The sequence below is a fragment of the Doryrhamphus excisus genome, linkage group LG4, assembly GCF_037039965.1.
Source record: "Doryrhamphus excisus strain RoL-2023G ecotype Guam linkage group LG4, RoL_Dexc_Guam_v1.1, whole genome shotgun sequence".
Lineage (NCBI taxonomy): Eukaryota > Metazoa > Chordata > Actinopteri > Syngnathiformes > Syngnathidae > Doryrhamphus > Doryrhamphus excisus.
In genome coordinates this window covers 23,738,719-23,758,569 of record NC_136360.1, presented here as the reverse complement: position 1 = coordinate 23,758,569, position 19,851 = coordinate 23,738,719, and the positions used below count along the sequence as shown (strand labels likewise).

Sequence of the window (19,851 nt, the reverse complement as noted above, 5' to 3'; positions counted from 1 at the left end):
ATAGACACACATGAAGGGTGACATGCCAGTAGCAGAAGAGATGAGGGAGTTATGGGCATATTCGATCCATGTCAACTGTTGTGTCCAGGCTTGAGGTTTGTGAGAGGCCATGCACCTCAGTGCTTTTCCTAGCTCCTGATTAGCTCTCTCAGATTGGCCGTTAGATTGGGGGTGGAAACCAGAGGTTAGGCTCACAGTAGCTCCTAGGAGATGGCAGAACTCCTTCCAGAAAGTGGAGGTGAATTGTGGCCCTCGGTCTGAGACAACGTCTCTTGGCAATCCATGAATGCGAAACACATGGTCGATGACCAACTGTGCAGTCTCTTTGGCAGATGGTAATTTAGGTAGCGGAATGAAATGTGCCATTTTACTGAATCTGTCAACAACTGTAAGAATGACTGTCATACCGTTAGATGCAGGCAGGCCTGTGACAAAATCCAAAGAGACATGGGACCAGGGACGAGTGGGCACAGGCAGAGGCTGGAGTAGTCCGGCAGGAGGCTGGTTGGTGGACTTGTTTTGGTTGCAGGTTGGACACGCTCGCACAAATTCCTTGACATCCCTCTTCATCGAAGGCCACCAGAAGCGCTGAGCGAGGAGATGGTTGGTGCGAGCGGAGCCAGGGTGGCAGGCAAAACGGGAGTCATGACCCCATTGTATGACCTGGGATCGAAGATTCTCCGGAACAAAGAGCAGGCCGTCAGGGCACGCACTAGGGCCGGGCTGATCTCGGAGGGCCTGTCGAACCTGTTCCTCCACCCCCCAGGTCAGGACTGCTACCATGCAGCGATCAGGCAGGATTGGGGCAGGCTCTGTGGAATGTGTGTCGTCAATCTGGAACTGGCGGGAAAGAGCATCTGGTTTGGTGTTACGTGAACCAGGACGATATGACAGAGTGAAGTTAAAACGGGTGAAGAATAAAGCCCAGCGGGACTGCCTTGGGTTCAGACGTTTAGCAGAGCGGATGTACTCAAGATTCTTATGATCGGTCCATACCAGGAACGGGACTGTGGTTCCCTCCAGCCAGTGGCGCCACTCCTCCAAGGCTAGCTTGACCGCTAGCAGTTCACGGTTGCCAATGTCATAATTGCGTTCTGCAGGGGACAGTCGACGGGAAAAGAACGCACAAGGATGTAATTTATTGTCCTCCCCTGCCCGTTGAGAGAGGACAGCCCCGACTCCTACATCAGACGCATCCACCTCCACGACGAATTGTCGGTCAGCATCCGGCATCTGGAGGATGGGAGCTGAGGTGAACCGGTCCTTCAGGGTGGCAAAGGCCTTGTTAGCCTCTGGGGTCCAAGCGAAGGGCTGCTTGGTACTGGTCAGTGCAGTCAAAGGAGCAGCGACTGTGCTGTAGTTCCGGATGAATCTCCGATAGAAGTTGGCGAACCCCAGAAACTGCTGCAACTTCTTTCTGTTCTCCGGAACAGGCCAGTCTGTCACCGCCGAGACCTTCGCTGGGTCCATCTGGATACTGCCATCTGCCACGATGAACCCCAGGAAGGTTGCTGACTTGACGTGAAACTCGCATTTCTCCGCCTTGACATAGAGGGAGTTCTCCAGGAGGCGGCGGAGGACCCGCTGGACATGGCAGATGTGTTCGGACATATTCTTGGAAAAAATCAAAATATCATCCAGGTAAACGAAAACAAACTTATTCAGCATGTCTCGCAACACATCATTCACCAGGGCCTGGAACACAGCTGGAGCGTTGGTGAGGCCAAATGGCATGACCAGGTACTCATAGTGGCCGGATGGGGTGTTGAAGGCCGTCTTCCATTCATCCCCCTCTCGGACTCGGACAAGGTGGTAGGCGTTCCTGAGATCCAATTTTGTGAAGATGGTGGCTCCCTGGAGTAGCTCAAAAGCAGAGGTCAAAAGAGGCAAGGGGTACCGGTTCTTGACTGTGATGTCATTCAGTCCACGGTAATCGATGCAGGGTCGAAGTGAGCCATCTTTCTTCCCCACGAAGAAGAATCCGGCACCGGCTGGAGAGGAAGAGGGGCGAATGATACCAGCAGACAAGGAGTTACTAATGTAATCGTCCATAGCCTTTCGTTCAGGAGCAGACAAAGAATACAGACGGCCCTTGGGTGGAGTGGTGCCTGGGAGGAGGTCAATGGAACAGTCATAGGGACGGTGTGGTGGCAGGGACATGGCTTTGGATTTGTTAAATACCTCGCGTAGATCGCGATAGCACTCAGGAACGTTGGAAACATCAATAGCGGAAGCAGGTGGGACTGGGCTGCGGTGCAGAGAGGCAGAGTGTAAACAGGTCTGATGGCATCTCCCACCCCATTCCTTGATGGTCCCAGAGACCCAATCAAGGTGAGGATTGTGCAGGCGGAGCCAAGGGGAGCCTAGGATGAGAGGTTGATTGGGTGAGCGAAGTAGGTGGAAGCTGATTGTCTCACGGTGGTTGCCTGAGATCATCATGGAAATGGGTGAGGTGATACTGGTGATGGTGCCCAGAAGATGGCCATTCAGAGCGCGGACGGGAATGGGTTTGGGTAAGGGGCGACTCTCAACTCCCAACTGGCAAGCTAAATCAGTGTCCATCAGGTTGGCTTCAGCACCAGAGTCTATCAGAGCGGACAGGGTGTTGGTTACATTGGGAGAGTGAAGAGAAACTTTGAAAAGAGGTTTACTGAAGTTGGAGGATTGCAGGTTTGTTGGGCTCAGCCGGACCCCTCCTACTTCCGGTGAGCCCTGTCTTTTTACTGGACAAGTGACGACACGATGCCCTTCTCCTCCGCAGTACAGGCACAGGTTGAAGTCGAAGCGATGCTGGCGCTCTTCGGGGGAGAGCGAAGCACGACCGATCTCCATGGGTTTAACGTGATCAGCCGACGCAGAGGTTGAGTGCGTGGTCAGAGATCGGCGATCACGAAGAGTCTGGCGCCCTCTCTCTTGACGGCGGGTCTGGATCCTGCGGTCAATGCGGACAGCTAGGGCGATTGCTTCATCCAGGGTGGAAGGTCGATCATGGGAAACCAGCTCGTCCTTCAAGTAGTCTGCCAGGCTATGGAGGAAGACATCCACCAAGGCCTCCATATTCCAAGAACTGCGTCTCGCCAGGGTTCGGAAGTTGATTGAGTAGTCTGCCACTGACCTTCGACCTTGACGGATCGTCATCAGAGCCTGTGATGCCTCATCTGTAGACGATCCCAAGTCGAAGACCTTCAGCATCTCCTCAGCGAACAGGTTGAAGGAAGAGCACACAGCTGTCTGGCGTTCAAATTCAGCCGTTCCCCAGAGTCGTGCACGGCCAGTCAGATGTGTGATTGCAAAACCCACCCTCGCTCCCTCCGTAGCGAAGGTTCTAGGTTGCAGAGCAAACTGTAGTCGACAGCTGGTAAGGAATGCCCGAACCTGTGCAGGATCACCATCAAAGCGTTCAGGGCTGCCGACCTTGGGTTCTGGAGTAGTGGTGGTGAAGAATGGAGCAACAGAATCAGACATGTTCGGATCAGACTGATGTGGGGTAGGTGCAGCGGGCGGTGGCTGGTTGGAGAGCAGATTAGCGATCTCAGCCAATTGCTGTTGTTGTTGCTGAATCTGCTGCTGTTGTTGCTGGCTGAGCTGAAGCAAAGAGGACATGTCAGCAGCCATGCGGCTCACCTCTCCCTCAGTGGATTCCAGGCGTTGCATAGCAGAGGGTGTTTCGGGTCCTCTGCTGGGAGAACTGTGCGCTGGGTCCATGTTGGTCGGATCGTACTGTCAGGGATCAGACAGAACGAGGACCACACGAGCGTCACAGTTCAAGATGTTTATTGAAGCTCCAGCAGAGGTCAGGAACGAGTCTTTATTCAGCAGAGGCACAGGCAGGGGTCAGGCGGAGATCGTGGTCAGGGCAGGTCAGGTCGTTGTGGCAGGTGGTCAGGACAAGGCAAAGGTACCGGCAGGGGTCAGGCGGAGATCGTGATCAGGGCAGGTCAGGTTCTGGAGTCAGAGTCGAGCTGTGGGCTGAAACAGAGAGCAGAGCTTCGTGCAGGCTTGCAGACGATCCGACAAGAGGCACTGAGTGGGGGAGGCTTATGTAGAGCAGGCAGGGCAGGTAATCATTGGCTGCAGGTGTGCAGAGTGTGTGTTGAGGGAGCTGGGTGTGGGGTTGGCTGGCCAGGCAAAACAGAGGGAGAGACTCACCAGGAGGAAAATAGCCTGGGGAGAATGGATCATGACAAGGACGCTATGTTTGTCATGCAAAATAAGTCACTAAGTTGGCAACATTGAACCCTCCTGCTACCTGTTCTTATTCTCCGTTGTGTGTTAAGAAGAGCTGACATTTCAATGTATTTATGGTAAGTCAGAAAGTGTTTTTTATACACAACAGGAGTCAAGAAAGTATTCCATCGTGTCGCACAACACACACAAACACAGCTAGCAAGCAGTGCTTTTGCTAGCACGTAGCAAAGAGACAGGAGGGTTGAAACAGATGCACAGAGTGAACTCTCGTGTCGTCTAGTCTGTTTGGTAAAGCGAGAGTAGAAAAACTAAATACAATTTTAAACATTATGAAAGCCCTCTAAATATGAAATAACACCCCACAGTCAACTTTATACTCCTATTACCCAATATAGTCGACATAATAAGACAAAATACGACATATAAGACATAGACAACCTGTTTATCACCTTCTAAATGCAATTTTAAACATTATGAAAGCCCTCTAAATATGAAATAACACCCTACATTCATCTTCATACTCCTATTACCCAATATAGTCGACATAATAAGACAAAATACGACATATAAGACATAGACAACCTGTTTATCAACTTCTAAATACAATTTAAAACATTATGAAAGCCCTCTAAATATGAAATGACACCCCGCAGTCATCTTTATACTCCTATTACCCAATATAGTAAACATAATAAGACAAAATACGACATATAAGACATAGACAACCAGTTTATCACCTTCTAAATACAATTTTAAACATTATGAAAGCCCTCTAAATATGAAATGACACCCTACAGTCATCTTTATACTCCTATTACCCAATATAGTAAACATAATAAGACAAAATACGACATATAAGACATAGACAACCAGTTTATCACCTTCTAAATACAATTTTAAACATTATGAAAGCCCTCTAAATATAAAATAACACCCTACAGTCATCTTTATACTCCTATTACCCAATATAGTCGACATAATAAGACAAAATACGACATATAAGACATAGACAACCTGTTTACCACCTTCTAAATACAATTTTAAACATTATGAAAGCCCTCTAAATATGAAATAACACCCCACAGTCATCTTTATACTCCTATTACCCAATATAGTCGACATAATAAGACAAAATACGACATATAAGACATAGACAACCTTTTTATCACCTTCTAAATACAATTTTAAACATTATGAAAGCCCTCTAAATATGAAATAACACCCCACAGTCATCTTTATACTCCTATTATCCAATATAGTCGACATAATAAGACAAAATACGACATATAAGACATAGACAACCTGTTTATCACCTTCTAAATACAATTTTAAACATTATGAAAGCCCTCTAAACATGAAATAACATCAAATAACATGAAATAATAAATATGAAATAACTTGTTGATGTAAATACAAGTGGGAAAAAAATGTGTCCCTGTAGTTAAAGCTCTTTTCTACATGCACAACGAATGCTCCTGCTGGACTTTATAGCCATATCTCTGATATCTCCAAACGTGTGAGCGCTCGTGTATATTGTGGTAGTGGTAGCGTATATTGTGGTAGTGGTAGCGTATATTGTGGTAGTGTTAGCGTATATTGTGGTAGTGTTAGCGTATATTTCAACGATGGTGACATACCTAGCAAAGTTAGCTCCAAAGTTATCTGTGGCTGATTGATGTACGTATGGAAAAACACTGCAGGAGTCAAACCGAGGTCAAAGTGGAGGTATTTGCCAGTACTCTATAGGTAGTATTTTCAAGCTACTGCCTTTTTCCAGCCGTGCTTATTTGCTGTGTTTGGCCTCAGAGGAACCGTGTATGAAGGCCACTTTGTGTTAATGGGCCCTGCAGTTCAAAGACTGGAAGCTCTTAAACGCGGCTTTGCTCCGAGGTTCTGCACACTGTGGAATTCCTTGTGAGCTGCTCCAGTGAAAATCTTTCACCCCCCCATCCCCCCCGCCTCGTGTGTTCGACCTCAACACGGAGCTGCTGCAAATTACTAGCGACTCACATGTCAGACCACAGCTGTCTGTCATCCAAGACCCGCCTCCGCTGTTTTAAAGCTCACTTCATAAAACATTGAAGGTTATGTTGATGTTCTAATGTGCTGATACTTTGTGTCTTACTACCTTCTCAACTGTTTCTGTTTATTTGAAACACAAGGATCGCTCCTACCAGGACGTTGCCAGACGGATTGGAAAGGTTTTTATAAACTGGCTGCAGGTTTTATTGTTGTCTTTTTGACAACACAACACCAGGGGAAAACAAACATTAGCCACGTTTACATGGACCCAAATATTCCTGGCAGGTTCCGACTTATGAGTTTGACCGTTATCGGAGATAAAAAAGCACATTTATTAAAAACAAAAATATTTAAAAAGCTTTGCTTTGGTTCCAATTTTCTACAATAAAAGCTCTGATAAAACATTCCACTGTTCTCAAATATCTTACTTTTTATTTTTCTACACAAAATAATTTGAAAAATAAATAAACAAATCAAGAATAAAGAAAATCAATCAATCAGTAATAAATATAATAATAATAATAATAATAATAACTTAAGAAAGCACATATAGTTGGTGGGTAGACAAATAATTTTTTCATATTAAAATGAACAAAGCATTATTAGAGCCCTGTAGACATGACAAAACACGACTATAGTCACATTTATACTTTTTATTTACAACATATTGCGCAACTGCAGGGTCTTGAGACACATGCTAACTCGCTAAACTAGAGAGCTAGCCACCTAAACGGTAGCCTTCAAGTTATTTCCTTTCAACTTAAATAGCCAAAAACTTACCACTTCCACACGGATAGGGAGGATAACTATTAACAGTTATTTAACCTTTAACATGAACATTAATCAAACGTAATAATTTTTTCTGGGTACATGATACCATACAGCATCCATATCAACATTAAACTTTCATATCAAGGCAGGGGCCTCAAACTAGTGTCCTGCGGGCCGTGTGTTTGAGACCCCTGATCTAAACCCTTCTATACGCCATTCATAAAAAGAAAATACATATCTATATAAAACATGTGCCAAGCTTAATTATAAAATATTATCAAGACTGAACTTTATCTTTTCCTGTTCCCGGGTGCGTTCTTTCAGCGAATGCTGAGATATGATGTAACACGCAGATCCAGACGTTCTTCACTTTTAAAAATGGAGGCCAGCAATCGGCATTGGACTGCTAAGCAAAGTTTGTTTTTGATCCAAACTCAATTTCAAGACTGGACAAAGGAAAAACTGGCAATACGGAGTTATTCCGACAAGGGAAAGAAAAACTGGAGGAAGTCGGTATCAGCTGATGTTGGTGTTTACGTTTTACTGGGCATGCCCTATTGACTAATCTGGTTGATTATAGCGGCGCATGGAGACAAGAGATTGGAATATTCCTTTCCATGGATACCATTGCTTTCGGAAAGATTCCATTTGGAAAGAGAAAAAGTCGTCATGTAAACGTGGCTAGTGAGATGATCGTGAAACAGTGATCATGTGATCATTGATCCACATCCTTGTCCTCCACGCCAGCGCTCCTTTACGGCGGCAGTGACGTTATACGATCAAGGCGACTACGAGGGGGCCGTCCATCTCTTCGAGACGGCTCTGGTGGAGTACTACAAAGCTGACGTGGAGTGCCGGGCCCTGTGTCAGGGGCCGCACAGGTTTGAGGGCCACAACCACCTCTCCTACCGTTACAGCCTCTACGAAGTCATATCAGGTAAGGACGGACAACTGATGACATTTGGTGCTACTCGGATACAGTGAACATCCAGCAGCAACACAACATTTTGGCATGATTACTATTTTGATGAAAAATATACTGAACCAGGGCTGCACAGCGGCCGGGTGGTTAGCACACAGGCTTCACAGCTAGGAGACCCGAGTTCAATTCCACCCTCGGCCATCTCTGTGTGTAGTTCTTATCCGGGTACTCCGGTTTCCTCCGGAAAAGCAAGTATTTCCATAATATTATTCCCAAACCTAATTTTCTAAAAATTATTAATTAATTTAAAACTTCATTAGTTAGGTCACAATATTACTTTTATTTCTTAATATTTTGACTTTATTCTTATTTATTATTTTTCCATGTTGGCTGTTGTTTTTTCTAAAAAAAAAAAAAAACTATTCCCACTTTCTTCTTGTTAGTGTTCATCTCATAATTAGGACTTTATTCCTACAATATTTTTGACATTTTAACTGTATCAGCAAATTACCTTTTACAATTTTTTATAAAATTCTTATTATTCCATTTTTTTGCTGTTTTCAAACTAAATATTATATAATATTGAATTTAATATATAATATTAATATATTTTTTTTACAAAAAAATAATAAATATGATTCCCATTTTTCTTTCAAAAAATTTCATACTATTAATTTTTTTAAATATCATAGTTTTAAAATATATATTTGACCTTTATGCTACTAAAATGAGATTATTTGTCCTGCTAAAATAAACGTTATTCTTGACACATTAGGACCGTTTGTGTTTGTTTGTTTTGAGCGTGGCCAATGAAAAAAGAGCCACCCCTGTGGTGGGACGTTCCATGTCAGGACGTGTACCAGGTGATAAACATGTGGAGCACTCAAGGCCTCCAGCCTGGAGGAGATCAACGCAGCAAGTCGGTGTGACCTTAACGTGTGCTAACATCAGTCAAATCAAATGGGATGTTTTCCTAACGAGTTGCCGGGTGTCCTCTGAGAACGACCTTGAGTGTGTTTTCCTTCAGACATCCTGTTGGGATGTTCTTCTTGTGAGAAGTTGTGAGAAGTCCTTGACTTGTTGTTGTCTCATCCTTTGCAAAGTGGGATTGTGATGAGTGGGCATCAAACATGAAAGCAGTGAGACTGCTGGCTTTGTGCTTGAAGCGTTTTCATCAAAGCTATGGTGACTCTTCTGGTTGGCCGTCAGCCTGAACTCAGCTTTATTGTGCTGAAAGAGCCTCGGGAAGCTCAGACCAGGCCAAACGATGCTCTTTGTGCTCGCTAGGTGATCAAATCTGCCTGGCAGCGGCTTGGCGCAGGATGCCACTTGGCACGCACGGCCGTGGCCCAAAGGGCGGTCATGTGAAAATACAACATATAGGACATAGACAACCTGTTTATCACCTTCTAAATACAATTTTAAACATTATGAAAGCCCTCTAAATATGAAATAACATCCCACATTTATCTTTATACTCCTATTACCCAATATAGTTGACATAATAAGACAAAATACGACATATAAGACATAGAAAACATGTTTACCAACTTCTAAATACAATTTTAAACATTATGAAAGCCCTCTAAACATGAAATAACACCCCACAGTCATCTTTATACTCCTATTACCCAATATAGTCGACATAATAAGACAAAATACGACATATAAGACATAGAAACCATGTTTATCACCTTCTAAGTACAATTTTAAACATTATGAAAGCCCTCTAAATATGAAATAACATCCCACATTTATCCTAATACTCCTATTACCCAATATAGTCGACATAATAAGACAAAATACAACATATAAGACATAGAAACCATGTTTATCACCTTCTAAATACAATTTCAAACATTATGAAAGCCCTCTAAATATAAAATAACACCCCACATTTATCTTTATACTCCTATTACCCAATATAGTCGACATAATAAGACAAAATACGACATATAAGACATAGAAAACATGTTTATCACCTTCTAAATACAAATTTAAACATTATGAAAGCCCTCTAAATATAAAATAACATCCCACATTTATCTTTATACTCCTATTACCCGATATAGTCGACATAATAAGACAAAATACGACATATAAGACATAGAAACCATGTTTATCACCTTCTAAATACAATTTTAAACATTATGAAAGCCCTCTAAATATGAAATAACATCCCACATTCATCTTTATACTCCTATTATCCAATATAGTCAACATAACAAGACAAAATACGACATAGACAACCTGTTTGCCAACTTCTAAATACAATTTTAAACATCATGAAAGCCCTCTAAATATGAAATAACACCCCACAGTCAATCTCTAGTACAAAGTACACAATAAATGAAAAGACTGGCATGAATAAATGGAATCTGGGGTCGCTTTGTGAGCAGTAGCGTCAACTTAATCCCTGACCAGTGTTCTTTGTTTGGATTACGTGAGGCTAAAACACAGCTAATTAGTTTTGGACGAGCTTTTGTTTGGCTTTTAATCACCAGATTGTTTTCTAGTTTATTCTTGGAGAAATAACGATGATAATGATGTTTTTTTTGGTGTGTCATTCACTGCCATCTGCTTAGTTTTTGTGTTACTTTTTGAGCGTCTGCACATTTCTGGACATCACTTCAGCTGCTGAGACTCAACAGACCACAACAAGGAAGCGGCGGCGGTGGGGGGGTTATGGGGGGGGGGGGGGGTCAGCAGCTGCACTGCGGTGATCTCAGTGATCATTGACAAACACAAGTCAAACATGGCCCATTCTGCTGTTTTTCCTCTCAGGCCTCGTGGAGGCGAGGAAGTCATATACTGACTACTTTGTCTTCTGGCCTCCCTCAACTGAAAGGTGAAAGGTCAACAAGGCAGTGGAGGAAATGACACAATGTGGGATCATGTACTTGTTTGATCCTCATTGGTGCATCTTTAACAGCTTGAACAATTCACAGATAAACGGCAACCTGACTTTGTTTATATATGTTAAAAAATACATATAATATTTTATAATTAAAATATTATAAATATTAAATATATTAAAAATATATTTTAATATAATAAAAATATAATGAAAATATTTTTATTAAATTCTTATTATTCTACAATTATTTTTTATTTTTGCTGTTTTCAAACTAAATATGACTTTATTCCCATTTTTCTTCCAAAAATGACAACTTTCTTAGTTTTTCTTACTATTATTTTTTTAATAGCATAGTTTTTAAAAAGAATGAATGAACGAACCTTGAACCTCCGTTACGTCTCCCAAGCACGAGGCAGTTTTGGATGTAATTACTCATTTTCCTTCCTGCATGGTGTCTTCTTATTTTCCATGTTTTATCTTCACCGCTCCCTGCTCAAACGTAACGGATGACTCCTCTGCAATTTTATCCGTCTTGCTTTCGGCCCAATTGGCCTTGGCCAAACACAAACACGCAGTTGATCATTTTTGGCTTGTGTGTGTTTTACGAGCCTTTGATGACATCACACCGTGAGCTCAGGGGCGCTAATGGCCGTGCTGAAAACTTCGTTAGTGGGAGACCACACAGCACGTCTGCAACAGCATCGCTCTTGGATTGAATATATTTATTTTCTATCCAATTTCTGGCTGCAAGGCGGCCGAGTGCAGGCCTCACAGCTAGGAGACACGAGTTCGATTCCACCTTCGGCAATCTCTGTGTGGAGTTTGCACATTCCAAAAACATGCTAGGTTAATTGGCCACTCCAAATTAAAATAGAAAGCTTTTTACTTTTGTAAAGTAAGTTTGGAAATACTGCATAATTTAGTACATTTTAATAAATATTTGCAAATTTTATATTATACAATATACGTATATATAAAATATATTATATATATATAGTATATAATATATATAAAATATATTACATATTATATAAATTATATTGTTATTCTGTCAACAAAATATATTACATTATTATATAAATTATATTTTATTATATATTATATTATATTCATAATTATAGGAATTTATATATTAATTTGCAGAATATATCAGTAATATATATTTATATCATATCAGTATTTTTAGTTTTTATTACAGCAAAACAATGTTTAATAGTTTAGTGTTTAATAGTATTTGATGTAAAATTAACAACAATTTTCTGCAAATATTACATGCATAAAACGTGAAGTAACAAAATAACAAAAATAATAAATAACAAAAAAATATAACAAGTTTGACAATATTGTAATATAAGTGTATTTTTTTCTGTAAATTGTAACAGTTTTAAACTGTAAATTTTACAGTGTAGGCTGTAAGACTGTTTACATTTCTACTGTAATTTTTACAGAATTTTTTCTGCCAGTTTCTATTCGTAAAAACAACGCTATTTTTTCCTACAGTTTTTACCGTGCTTATATAAAATATCCAGACACGGTGGCCATGTTTCCCTCGGAATGAGACAATCTTATGGGGACAGATGCTAGGGCATTTGTTCGTGGGAACCATGTCCTGGATGACTGGGAATCTACTGGTTTTCTACTGGTTTTCTACTGGTTTTCTACTGGTTTTCTACTGGTTTTCTACTGGTTTTCTACTGGTTTTCTACTGGTTTTGTATGACCGCGACAAGAAAGTGAAAAGTAAATAACGTGTGACCCTGGAACTGCCGATTGCGTCCAAGATTCCTTTTCTCCAAGCGATACCGGCGACTCCCACACTGACTCCAAATCTTTTTTCATATTGCAGATCACTTCACTCAGGTGCTGCACTGCGAGCACGAGTGCGTCCGGGATCTGGCCACCCGGCCTGGACGCCTGTCCCCCATGGAGAACTACCTTCCTGTCCACTATGACTACCTCCAGTTCGCCTACTTCCACCGTGAGTTGCTTTTTTAACATCAGTAGAGTGACCTGATTGAACAGGACACGCCCAAGGACTCGTCCAAAAAGACGATGATGCAGACTCCCAGGAGATGATTGGACCCCGCCCTGCATGACGACTCGCACTGTATCACATTGCTGTCATTCAGTTATTCTTTGTCTTTCTTGGGCTGCTGTAGTCTGTGTTAACATAGCAGGATTGTACTACATAGATACTACGTAGCAGGATTGTAGTACCTACTGTGGATTACGAGGTTCCTTTGGTCCGGGGTGAGACGCTTCACCACCTTGCCTCCGGTTCTGTCCACACTGGTTTGTGATGGTGGTTTGGCCTTCTAAATATGCATTCTACCATTATTATGAAATAACACCCTTATAAATACCTTTATACTCCTATTACCTAATATAGCAGACATAATAAGAGAAATTAAGACATATAAGACATATAAAACCTGTTTATGGCCTTCTAAATATGCATTTTACCATTATTAGAGCCCTCAACATATGAAATAACACCCCTATAGTCACATTTACACTCCTATAACCCAATGCAGTAGACATAATAAGAGAAATTAAGACATATAAGACATAGAAAACCTATTTTTGGTCTTCTAAATATTCATTCTACCATTATTAGAGCCTTCTAGATATGAAATAACACCCCTATAATCACCTTTATACTCCTGTTACCTAATATAGCAGACATAATAAGAGAAATTAAGACATATATAACATGTTTATGGCCTTCTAAGTATGGATTTTACTATGATTAGAGCCTTCTAGATATGAAATAACACCCCTATAGTCACATTTCTCCTCCTATTACCCAATGTAGTAGACATAATAAGGGAAAATAAGACATAGAAAACCTGTTTACCACTGTTTACATATGCTTTATAAAATGATCAGAGCCCTCCAGGTATGATATAACACCCCTACTAAAGTCAATGAACAGTGCTGTCATTGTCAAACACCCCAGCAGAGTGGAGGTTTGGCGTCACTCAACAGCCTTTGATTGAGTGGAAGTGCTTAAGTTGCCTGAGTGAAGCCACCGTGAGCTCATATCTCCCACCTCTACCACGTCTACCACCTCTACCACCTCTACCACATCTACCACCTCTACCACCTCTACCACATCTACCACCTCTACCACCTTTACCACCTCTACCACGTCTACCACATCTACCACCTCTACCACCTCTACCACGTTTACCACCTCTACCACGTTTACCACCTCTACCACGTCTACCACCTCTACCACCTCTACCACGTCTACCACCTCTACCACCTCTACCACGTCTCCCACGTCTACCATCTCTCCCACGTCTACCACCTCTACCACGTCTACCACCTCTACCACGTCTACCACCTCTACCACGTTTACCACCTCTACCACCTCTACCATCTCTCCCACGTCTACCACCTCTACCACGTCTACCACGTCTACCACCTCTACCACCTCTACCATGTCTACCACCTCTACCATCTCTCCCACGTCTACCACCTCTACCATGTCTACCACCTCTACCATCTCTCCCACGTCTACCACCTCTACCACCTCTACCATCTCTACCACCTCTACCACCTCTACCACGTCTACCATGTCTACCATGTCTACCACATCTACCACGTGTCCCGCCTCCCCTGCCGAGGCTGGAAGGCAAAGCTGACCGCAGCAGATGCATCATCTCGGCCCAGACAGGAAGCCTCTGGTTAACCCTGCTTCGTTTACTAGCTTGGAAAGAATGTGATTGTGTGTGTGTGTGTGTGTGTGTGTGTGTGTGTGTGTGTGTGTGTGTGTGTGTGTGTGTGTCGATGAGCAGAAGGTGTGTGCCCGTGGAAGCGTGACTCATCCATGTGGTCCAGAGCCCCTTTTTTCGCCCCCTTAAGCAGCGTTTGCTTGATTGCGCTGATGGTTTGGAAATGTCAGTCATGGCGGGATGATGTATTCCCACTTCCCCTCCACGCTGGTGGGGATCCAGCAAAGATCTGTGAAAACACCTCATGTGTTTCCTGTTTCTCTCCCTGCAGTGGAAAGGCTGGAGGAGGCGCTGCAGTGTGCGCTGACTTACCTTCTGTTCCACGAGGGGGAAGAGTTCATGACGGAAAATGTGGACTACTACACAGAGGTGCTGGGATACCACAGCAAACCCAGACAGGTTAGATTCCCGTGAGAGGATGTCCTTTCACTTCATTACTGTCTTCATTAGAGCCTTCTAGATATGAAATAACACCCCTATAGTCACATTTACACTCCTATTACCCAATATAGTAGACATAATAAGAGAAAATAACACATATAGGACATAGAAAACCTGTTTTTGGCCTTCTAAATATGCATTTTACTATTAGAGCCTTCTTGATATTAAATAACACCCCTATAGTCACATTTACACTCCTATTACTCAATGTAGTAGACATAATAAGAGAAATTAAGACATAGAAAACCTTCTACAGCCTTCTAAATATGCATTTTAATATTATCAGAGCCTTCTAGATATGAAATAACACCCCTATAGTCACATTTACACTCCTGTTACCCAATATAGTAGACATAATAAGAGAAATTAAGACATAGAAAACCTTCTACAGCCTTCTAAATATGCATTTTACTATTATCAGAGCCTTCTAGATATGAAATAACACCCCTATAGTCACATTTACACTCCTATTACCCAATATAGTAGACATAATAAGAGAAATTAAGACATAGAAAACCTATTTTTGGCCTTCTAAATATGTATTTGACTATTATTAGAGCCTTCTAGATATGAAATAACACCCCTATAGTCACATTTACACTCCTGTTACCCAATATAGTAGACATAATAAGAGAACTTAAGACATACAAAACCTATTTTTGGCCTTCTAAATATGCATTTTACTATTATTAGAGCCTTCTAGATATGAAACAACACCCCTATAGTTACCTTTATACTCTTATTACCCAATGCAGTAGACATAATAAGAGAAATTAAGACATATAATACATATAAAACCTGTTTACGGCCTTCTAAATATGCATTTTACTATTATTAGAGCCTTCTAGATATGAAATAACACCCCTATAGTCACATTTACACTGTCATTACCCAATATAGTAGACATAATAAGATAAATTAACACATACATATGAAATAGACAACCTGTTTACCACTGTTTACATACGCTTTATAAAATGATCAGAGCCCTCTCGGTATGATATAACACCCCTACAGTCACCTTTCCACTCCTATTACTTAATATAGTAGACATAATAAGAGAAAATAAGACATATAAAACCTGTTTACTACTGTTTACATACACTTTTTAAAATGATCAGAGCCCTCTAGGTATGATATAACACCCCTACAGTCTCCTATGACCCAATGCAGTAGACATAATAAGAGAAAATGCTTGTGTGTGTTTCTGTAAATGTGTTGGGGAAGATGGGGGGGTCATACAGGAGCCTTTTGTTCTGCCAATGAGGTCTTGTGTGTCTCACCCGTTACAGTAACATTACTGACACCTAGTGACCAGTGTGCAGTACTACATATCATCACAACCTCTGTCAATGTGTCTGAATGCCTCATATTAGCATTTTAGTGTACCGAGTATGTATTTTAGTGTATAGAATGTGTACACAATAACACACCTATAGTCACTTTTACAGTACTATTAGCCAATATACATAGTAATAATAATAGGAAATAAGAATAATGCGTGTGTGTGTGTTGCTATAAATGTGTTCCAGTGTACTTATGTTATAAGTACTTATGATATAATCTGATCCGAAATTTGCTGGTGTTGGACATTTTTCTCTAGTGGTCCATCCGCCTGGCAGCTATAGAAGTTATGGACGTCACCTGTGTCAATATCCTGTTTCTTTAATAGCAGCCTGGTGGGATTCTGGGCTAAAAAAAGATGGGCATGATAATGCGCTGGAGGATGTGGGCACCGATGTGTGAATTTGAGGGCAAGACAGGAGACGGCGTGTGTTTGCTGTGTTTCTTGGACGAGCTTGCGACTCGCCATCTGGCAGGAGTTGCTTCTTAAAAGCTTCTTGTAGCTCACACTCTCCTTCCAGCTGGAAGCCGCAGCCACGTTTCCATGTCGGATAACATATTATTCATTTCCCTGCCCTCGGAGTAGTCGGAGGGGTACGTCCCAATATACATAATAAGAGAAATTAAGACATCTAAGACATATAAAACCTGTTTGTGGCCTTCTAAAAATGCATTTTACTATTATTAGAGCCTTCTAGATATGAAATAACACCCCTATAGTCACATTTACACTCTTATTACCAATGTAGTAGACATAATGCGAGAAATTAAGACACAGAAAACTTATTTTTGCCCTTCTAAATATGCATTCTACCATTATTAGAGCCCTCTAGATATGAAGTAATACCCCTATAGTCACATTTACACTCATATTACCCAATGTAGTAGACATAATAAGAGAAATTAAAACATATAAGACATAGAAAACTTATTTTTGCCCTTCTAAATATGCATTCTACCATTATTAGAGCCCTCTAGATATGAAATAATACCCCTATAGTCACATTTACACTCTTATTACCCAATGTAGTAGACATAATACGAGAAATTAAGACATATAAGACATACAAAACTTATTTTTACCCTTCTAAATATGCATTCTACCATTATTAGAGCCCTCTAGATATGAAATAACACCCCTATAGTCACATTTACACTCCTATTACCCAATGTAGTAGACATAATAAGAGAAATTAAGACATATAAGACATATAAAACCTGTTTACCACTGTTTACATATGCTTTTTATAATGATCAGAGCCCTCTACGTATGATATAACACCCCTATAATCACCTTTACACTCTTATTACCCAATGTAGTAGACATAATAAGAGAAATTAAGACATATAAGACATATAAAACCTGTTTACCATTGTTTACATATGCTTTTTATAATGATCAGAGCCCTCTACGTATGATATAACACCCCTATAATCACCTTTACACTCCTATTACCCAGTGTAGTAGACATAATAAGAGAAATTAAGACATATAAGACATATAAAACCTGTTTGTGGCCTTCTAAAAATGCATTTTACTATTATTAGAGCCTTCTAGGTATGAAATAACACCCCTATAGTCACATTTACACTCTTATTACCCAATGTAGTAGACATAATACGAGAAATTAAGACATATAAGACATACAAAACTTATTTTTACCCTTCTAAATATGCATTCTGCCATTATTAGAGCCCTCTAGATATGACATAACACCCCTATAGTCACATTTACACTCCTATTACCCAATGTAGTAGAAATTAAGACATATAAGACATATAAAACCTGTTTACCACTGCTTACATATGCTTTTTATAATGATCAGAGCCCTCTAGGTATGATATAACACCCCTATAGTCACCTTTACACTCCTAATACAGTAGACATAATAAGAGAAATTAAGACATAGAAAACCTGTTTACCACTGTTTACATATGCTGTTCATATCCGACATTTGTATGTGAAAATAAATGCTGGTCTTCGCACCCTTGGACCCTGGAAAGACAAACATTAGAAAACAGGTCTCCCAATTAGACGTCTCGTTAGGAGCCTCCAGCCAATTGTAAGGTACATAAAAGATAAGGTAACATGGTTTAAAAAAAGACTGTTAAAAATGCATAAATATGGTCAGAGCATTTAAGAGTAGTAATAGTTCATGTCATACATATAAAATTCAGTTGTAAAAGAAAAAAGATGTGCTTATTCTAAAATAAGCGCATCTCCATTGTTGGCGTTTGGGTGTAATACCGCAAGGTCCACTAGGGGGTGCTAGCAGCGATGGTGGTATAGAGTAGGTGACAAAACCACAGAGGAAGAATAAATCCTGAGGGTGAATATACGTCAAGTCATCGTGGATTGTCTTCCTTATTCTGTACCACAGGTTAGTACAAAGTAGAGATCATTTATATTTTAACGGCTGTAAAGAGTTTAGAAAGTTGCTAGAGTAAACAGCTGACTGCTAAATGTTTGTTACAAAATGTGTTGTAGAGCATTTGAACATAAGCCAAATGGCTAATGCTAGCCAGCTTTAATGTACAGTTAATAGCATGAAGCAGGCTAATTGAAACATGTGAAATGTGTCTGGAAACAAATTGGTAATTGTTTACGTAATCATCTTATGATATCTGAAATGTTATTTTTGAGAGAAGAATAAATCCTGAGGGTTAATATACATCAAGTCATCGTGGATGGTCTTCCTTATTCTGTACCACAGCATTTTCAAGGCATACAGCCCCTCCAGGTGGTGGAGGGGCAACAGAATCACTGAGCATGTTTTTGTGTGCGTTTTCATGGCTTACATTTTCCAGTCTCGGAAGTTGACTGTGAAAACTGTTTGATTCCACAACCCCCTCCTGCCACTTCCTGCCCCCTCCAACCTCAGGGAGGGTCGGAGATTGGGTCCACAAGATGACAAGTACAATGAAAAAATAAATAGTCCCAAAATACTGTAGCTGCGTTTTGAAATATTCATTGTCCTACAAATAAACGCAAAACAATATTATTATAGGGGTGTTATTTCATGCCTAGAGGTCTCTAATGATTTTTTAAGAAGCGCATTTATTCGAAGGTTGTAAACAGGTTTTCCATAGTCTATGAAAATAATCCACTTATAAATAAAGAATCCTACTTTGTGTAAATTGACTTATCGTGGTCGGGTCTGGAACCAATTACCCGCCATAAACGAGAGATTACTTTATGGGAAACACTACAGGCCTCATATTTCTTTGGTATGAAACTGCTATCAAAAATGAAATTATTGTACAGTCGTGCCAAGACTATTTAGGGTTAAAACACGCTTCCTGTCAAGGTGTTTTAAAAAGAGCTTTTCATGGTCGTGTGTCCGCAGGAGCCTGCACGCTACCTGAGGAGGCACAAGCAGGAGCTGGAGCTGCTGCTGATTGGAAGTCAAACCATGGGTGTGGACTTGACTGAAGGGGTGCGTACAAGCACAACAGCTTTCAGAGAAGCACCAGTTGAAAAGAGACAGTGTTGTTTGGACGCCATGTTCCTACTGTTGATTGGGCAGCAGCCTGCAACAGGTGCACCACACAAACGGCAGGCAGTGT

At 41.0% G+C, this 19,851-nt stretch overlaps 1 protein-coding gene across 1 annotated transcript in view; it reads left to right on the top strand.

Annotated features, from left to right (window-relative positions):
• The window catches only part of p3h2 (prolyl 3-hydroxylase 2), a 56,525-nt gene that overhangs the window by 32,591 nt on the left and 4,083 nt on the right, over nt 1-19,851 (top strand). Inside the window, exons 3-6 of the mRNA XM_058072752.2 lie at nt 7,729-7,918; nt 12,606-12,737; nt 14,771-14,898; nt 19,632-19,721. Coding sequence (XP_057928735.2) covers nt 7,729-7,918; nt 12,606-12,737; nt 14,771-14,898; nt 19,632-19,721 — 540 coding nt within the window. The remainder of the gene's footprint in view (nt 1-7,728; nt 7,919-12,605; nt 12,738-14,770; nt 14,899-19,631; nt 19,722-19,851) is intronic.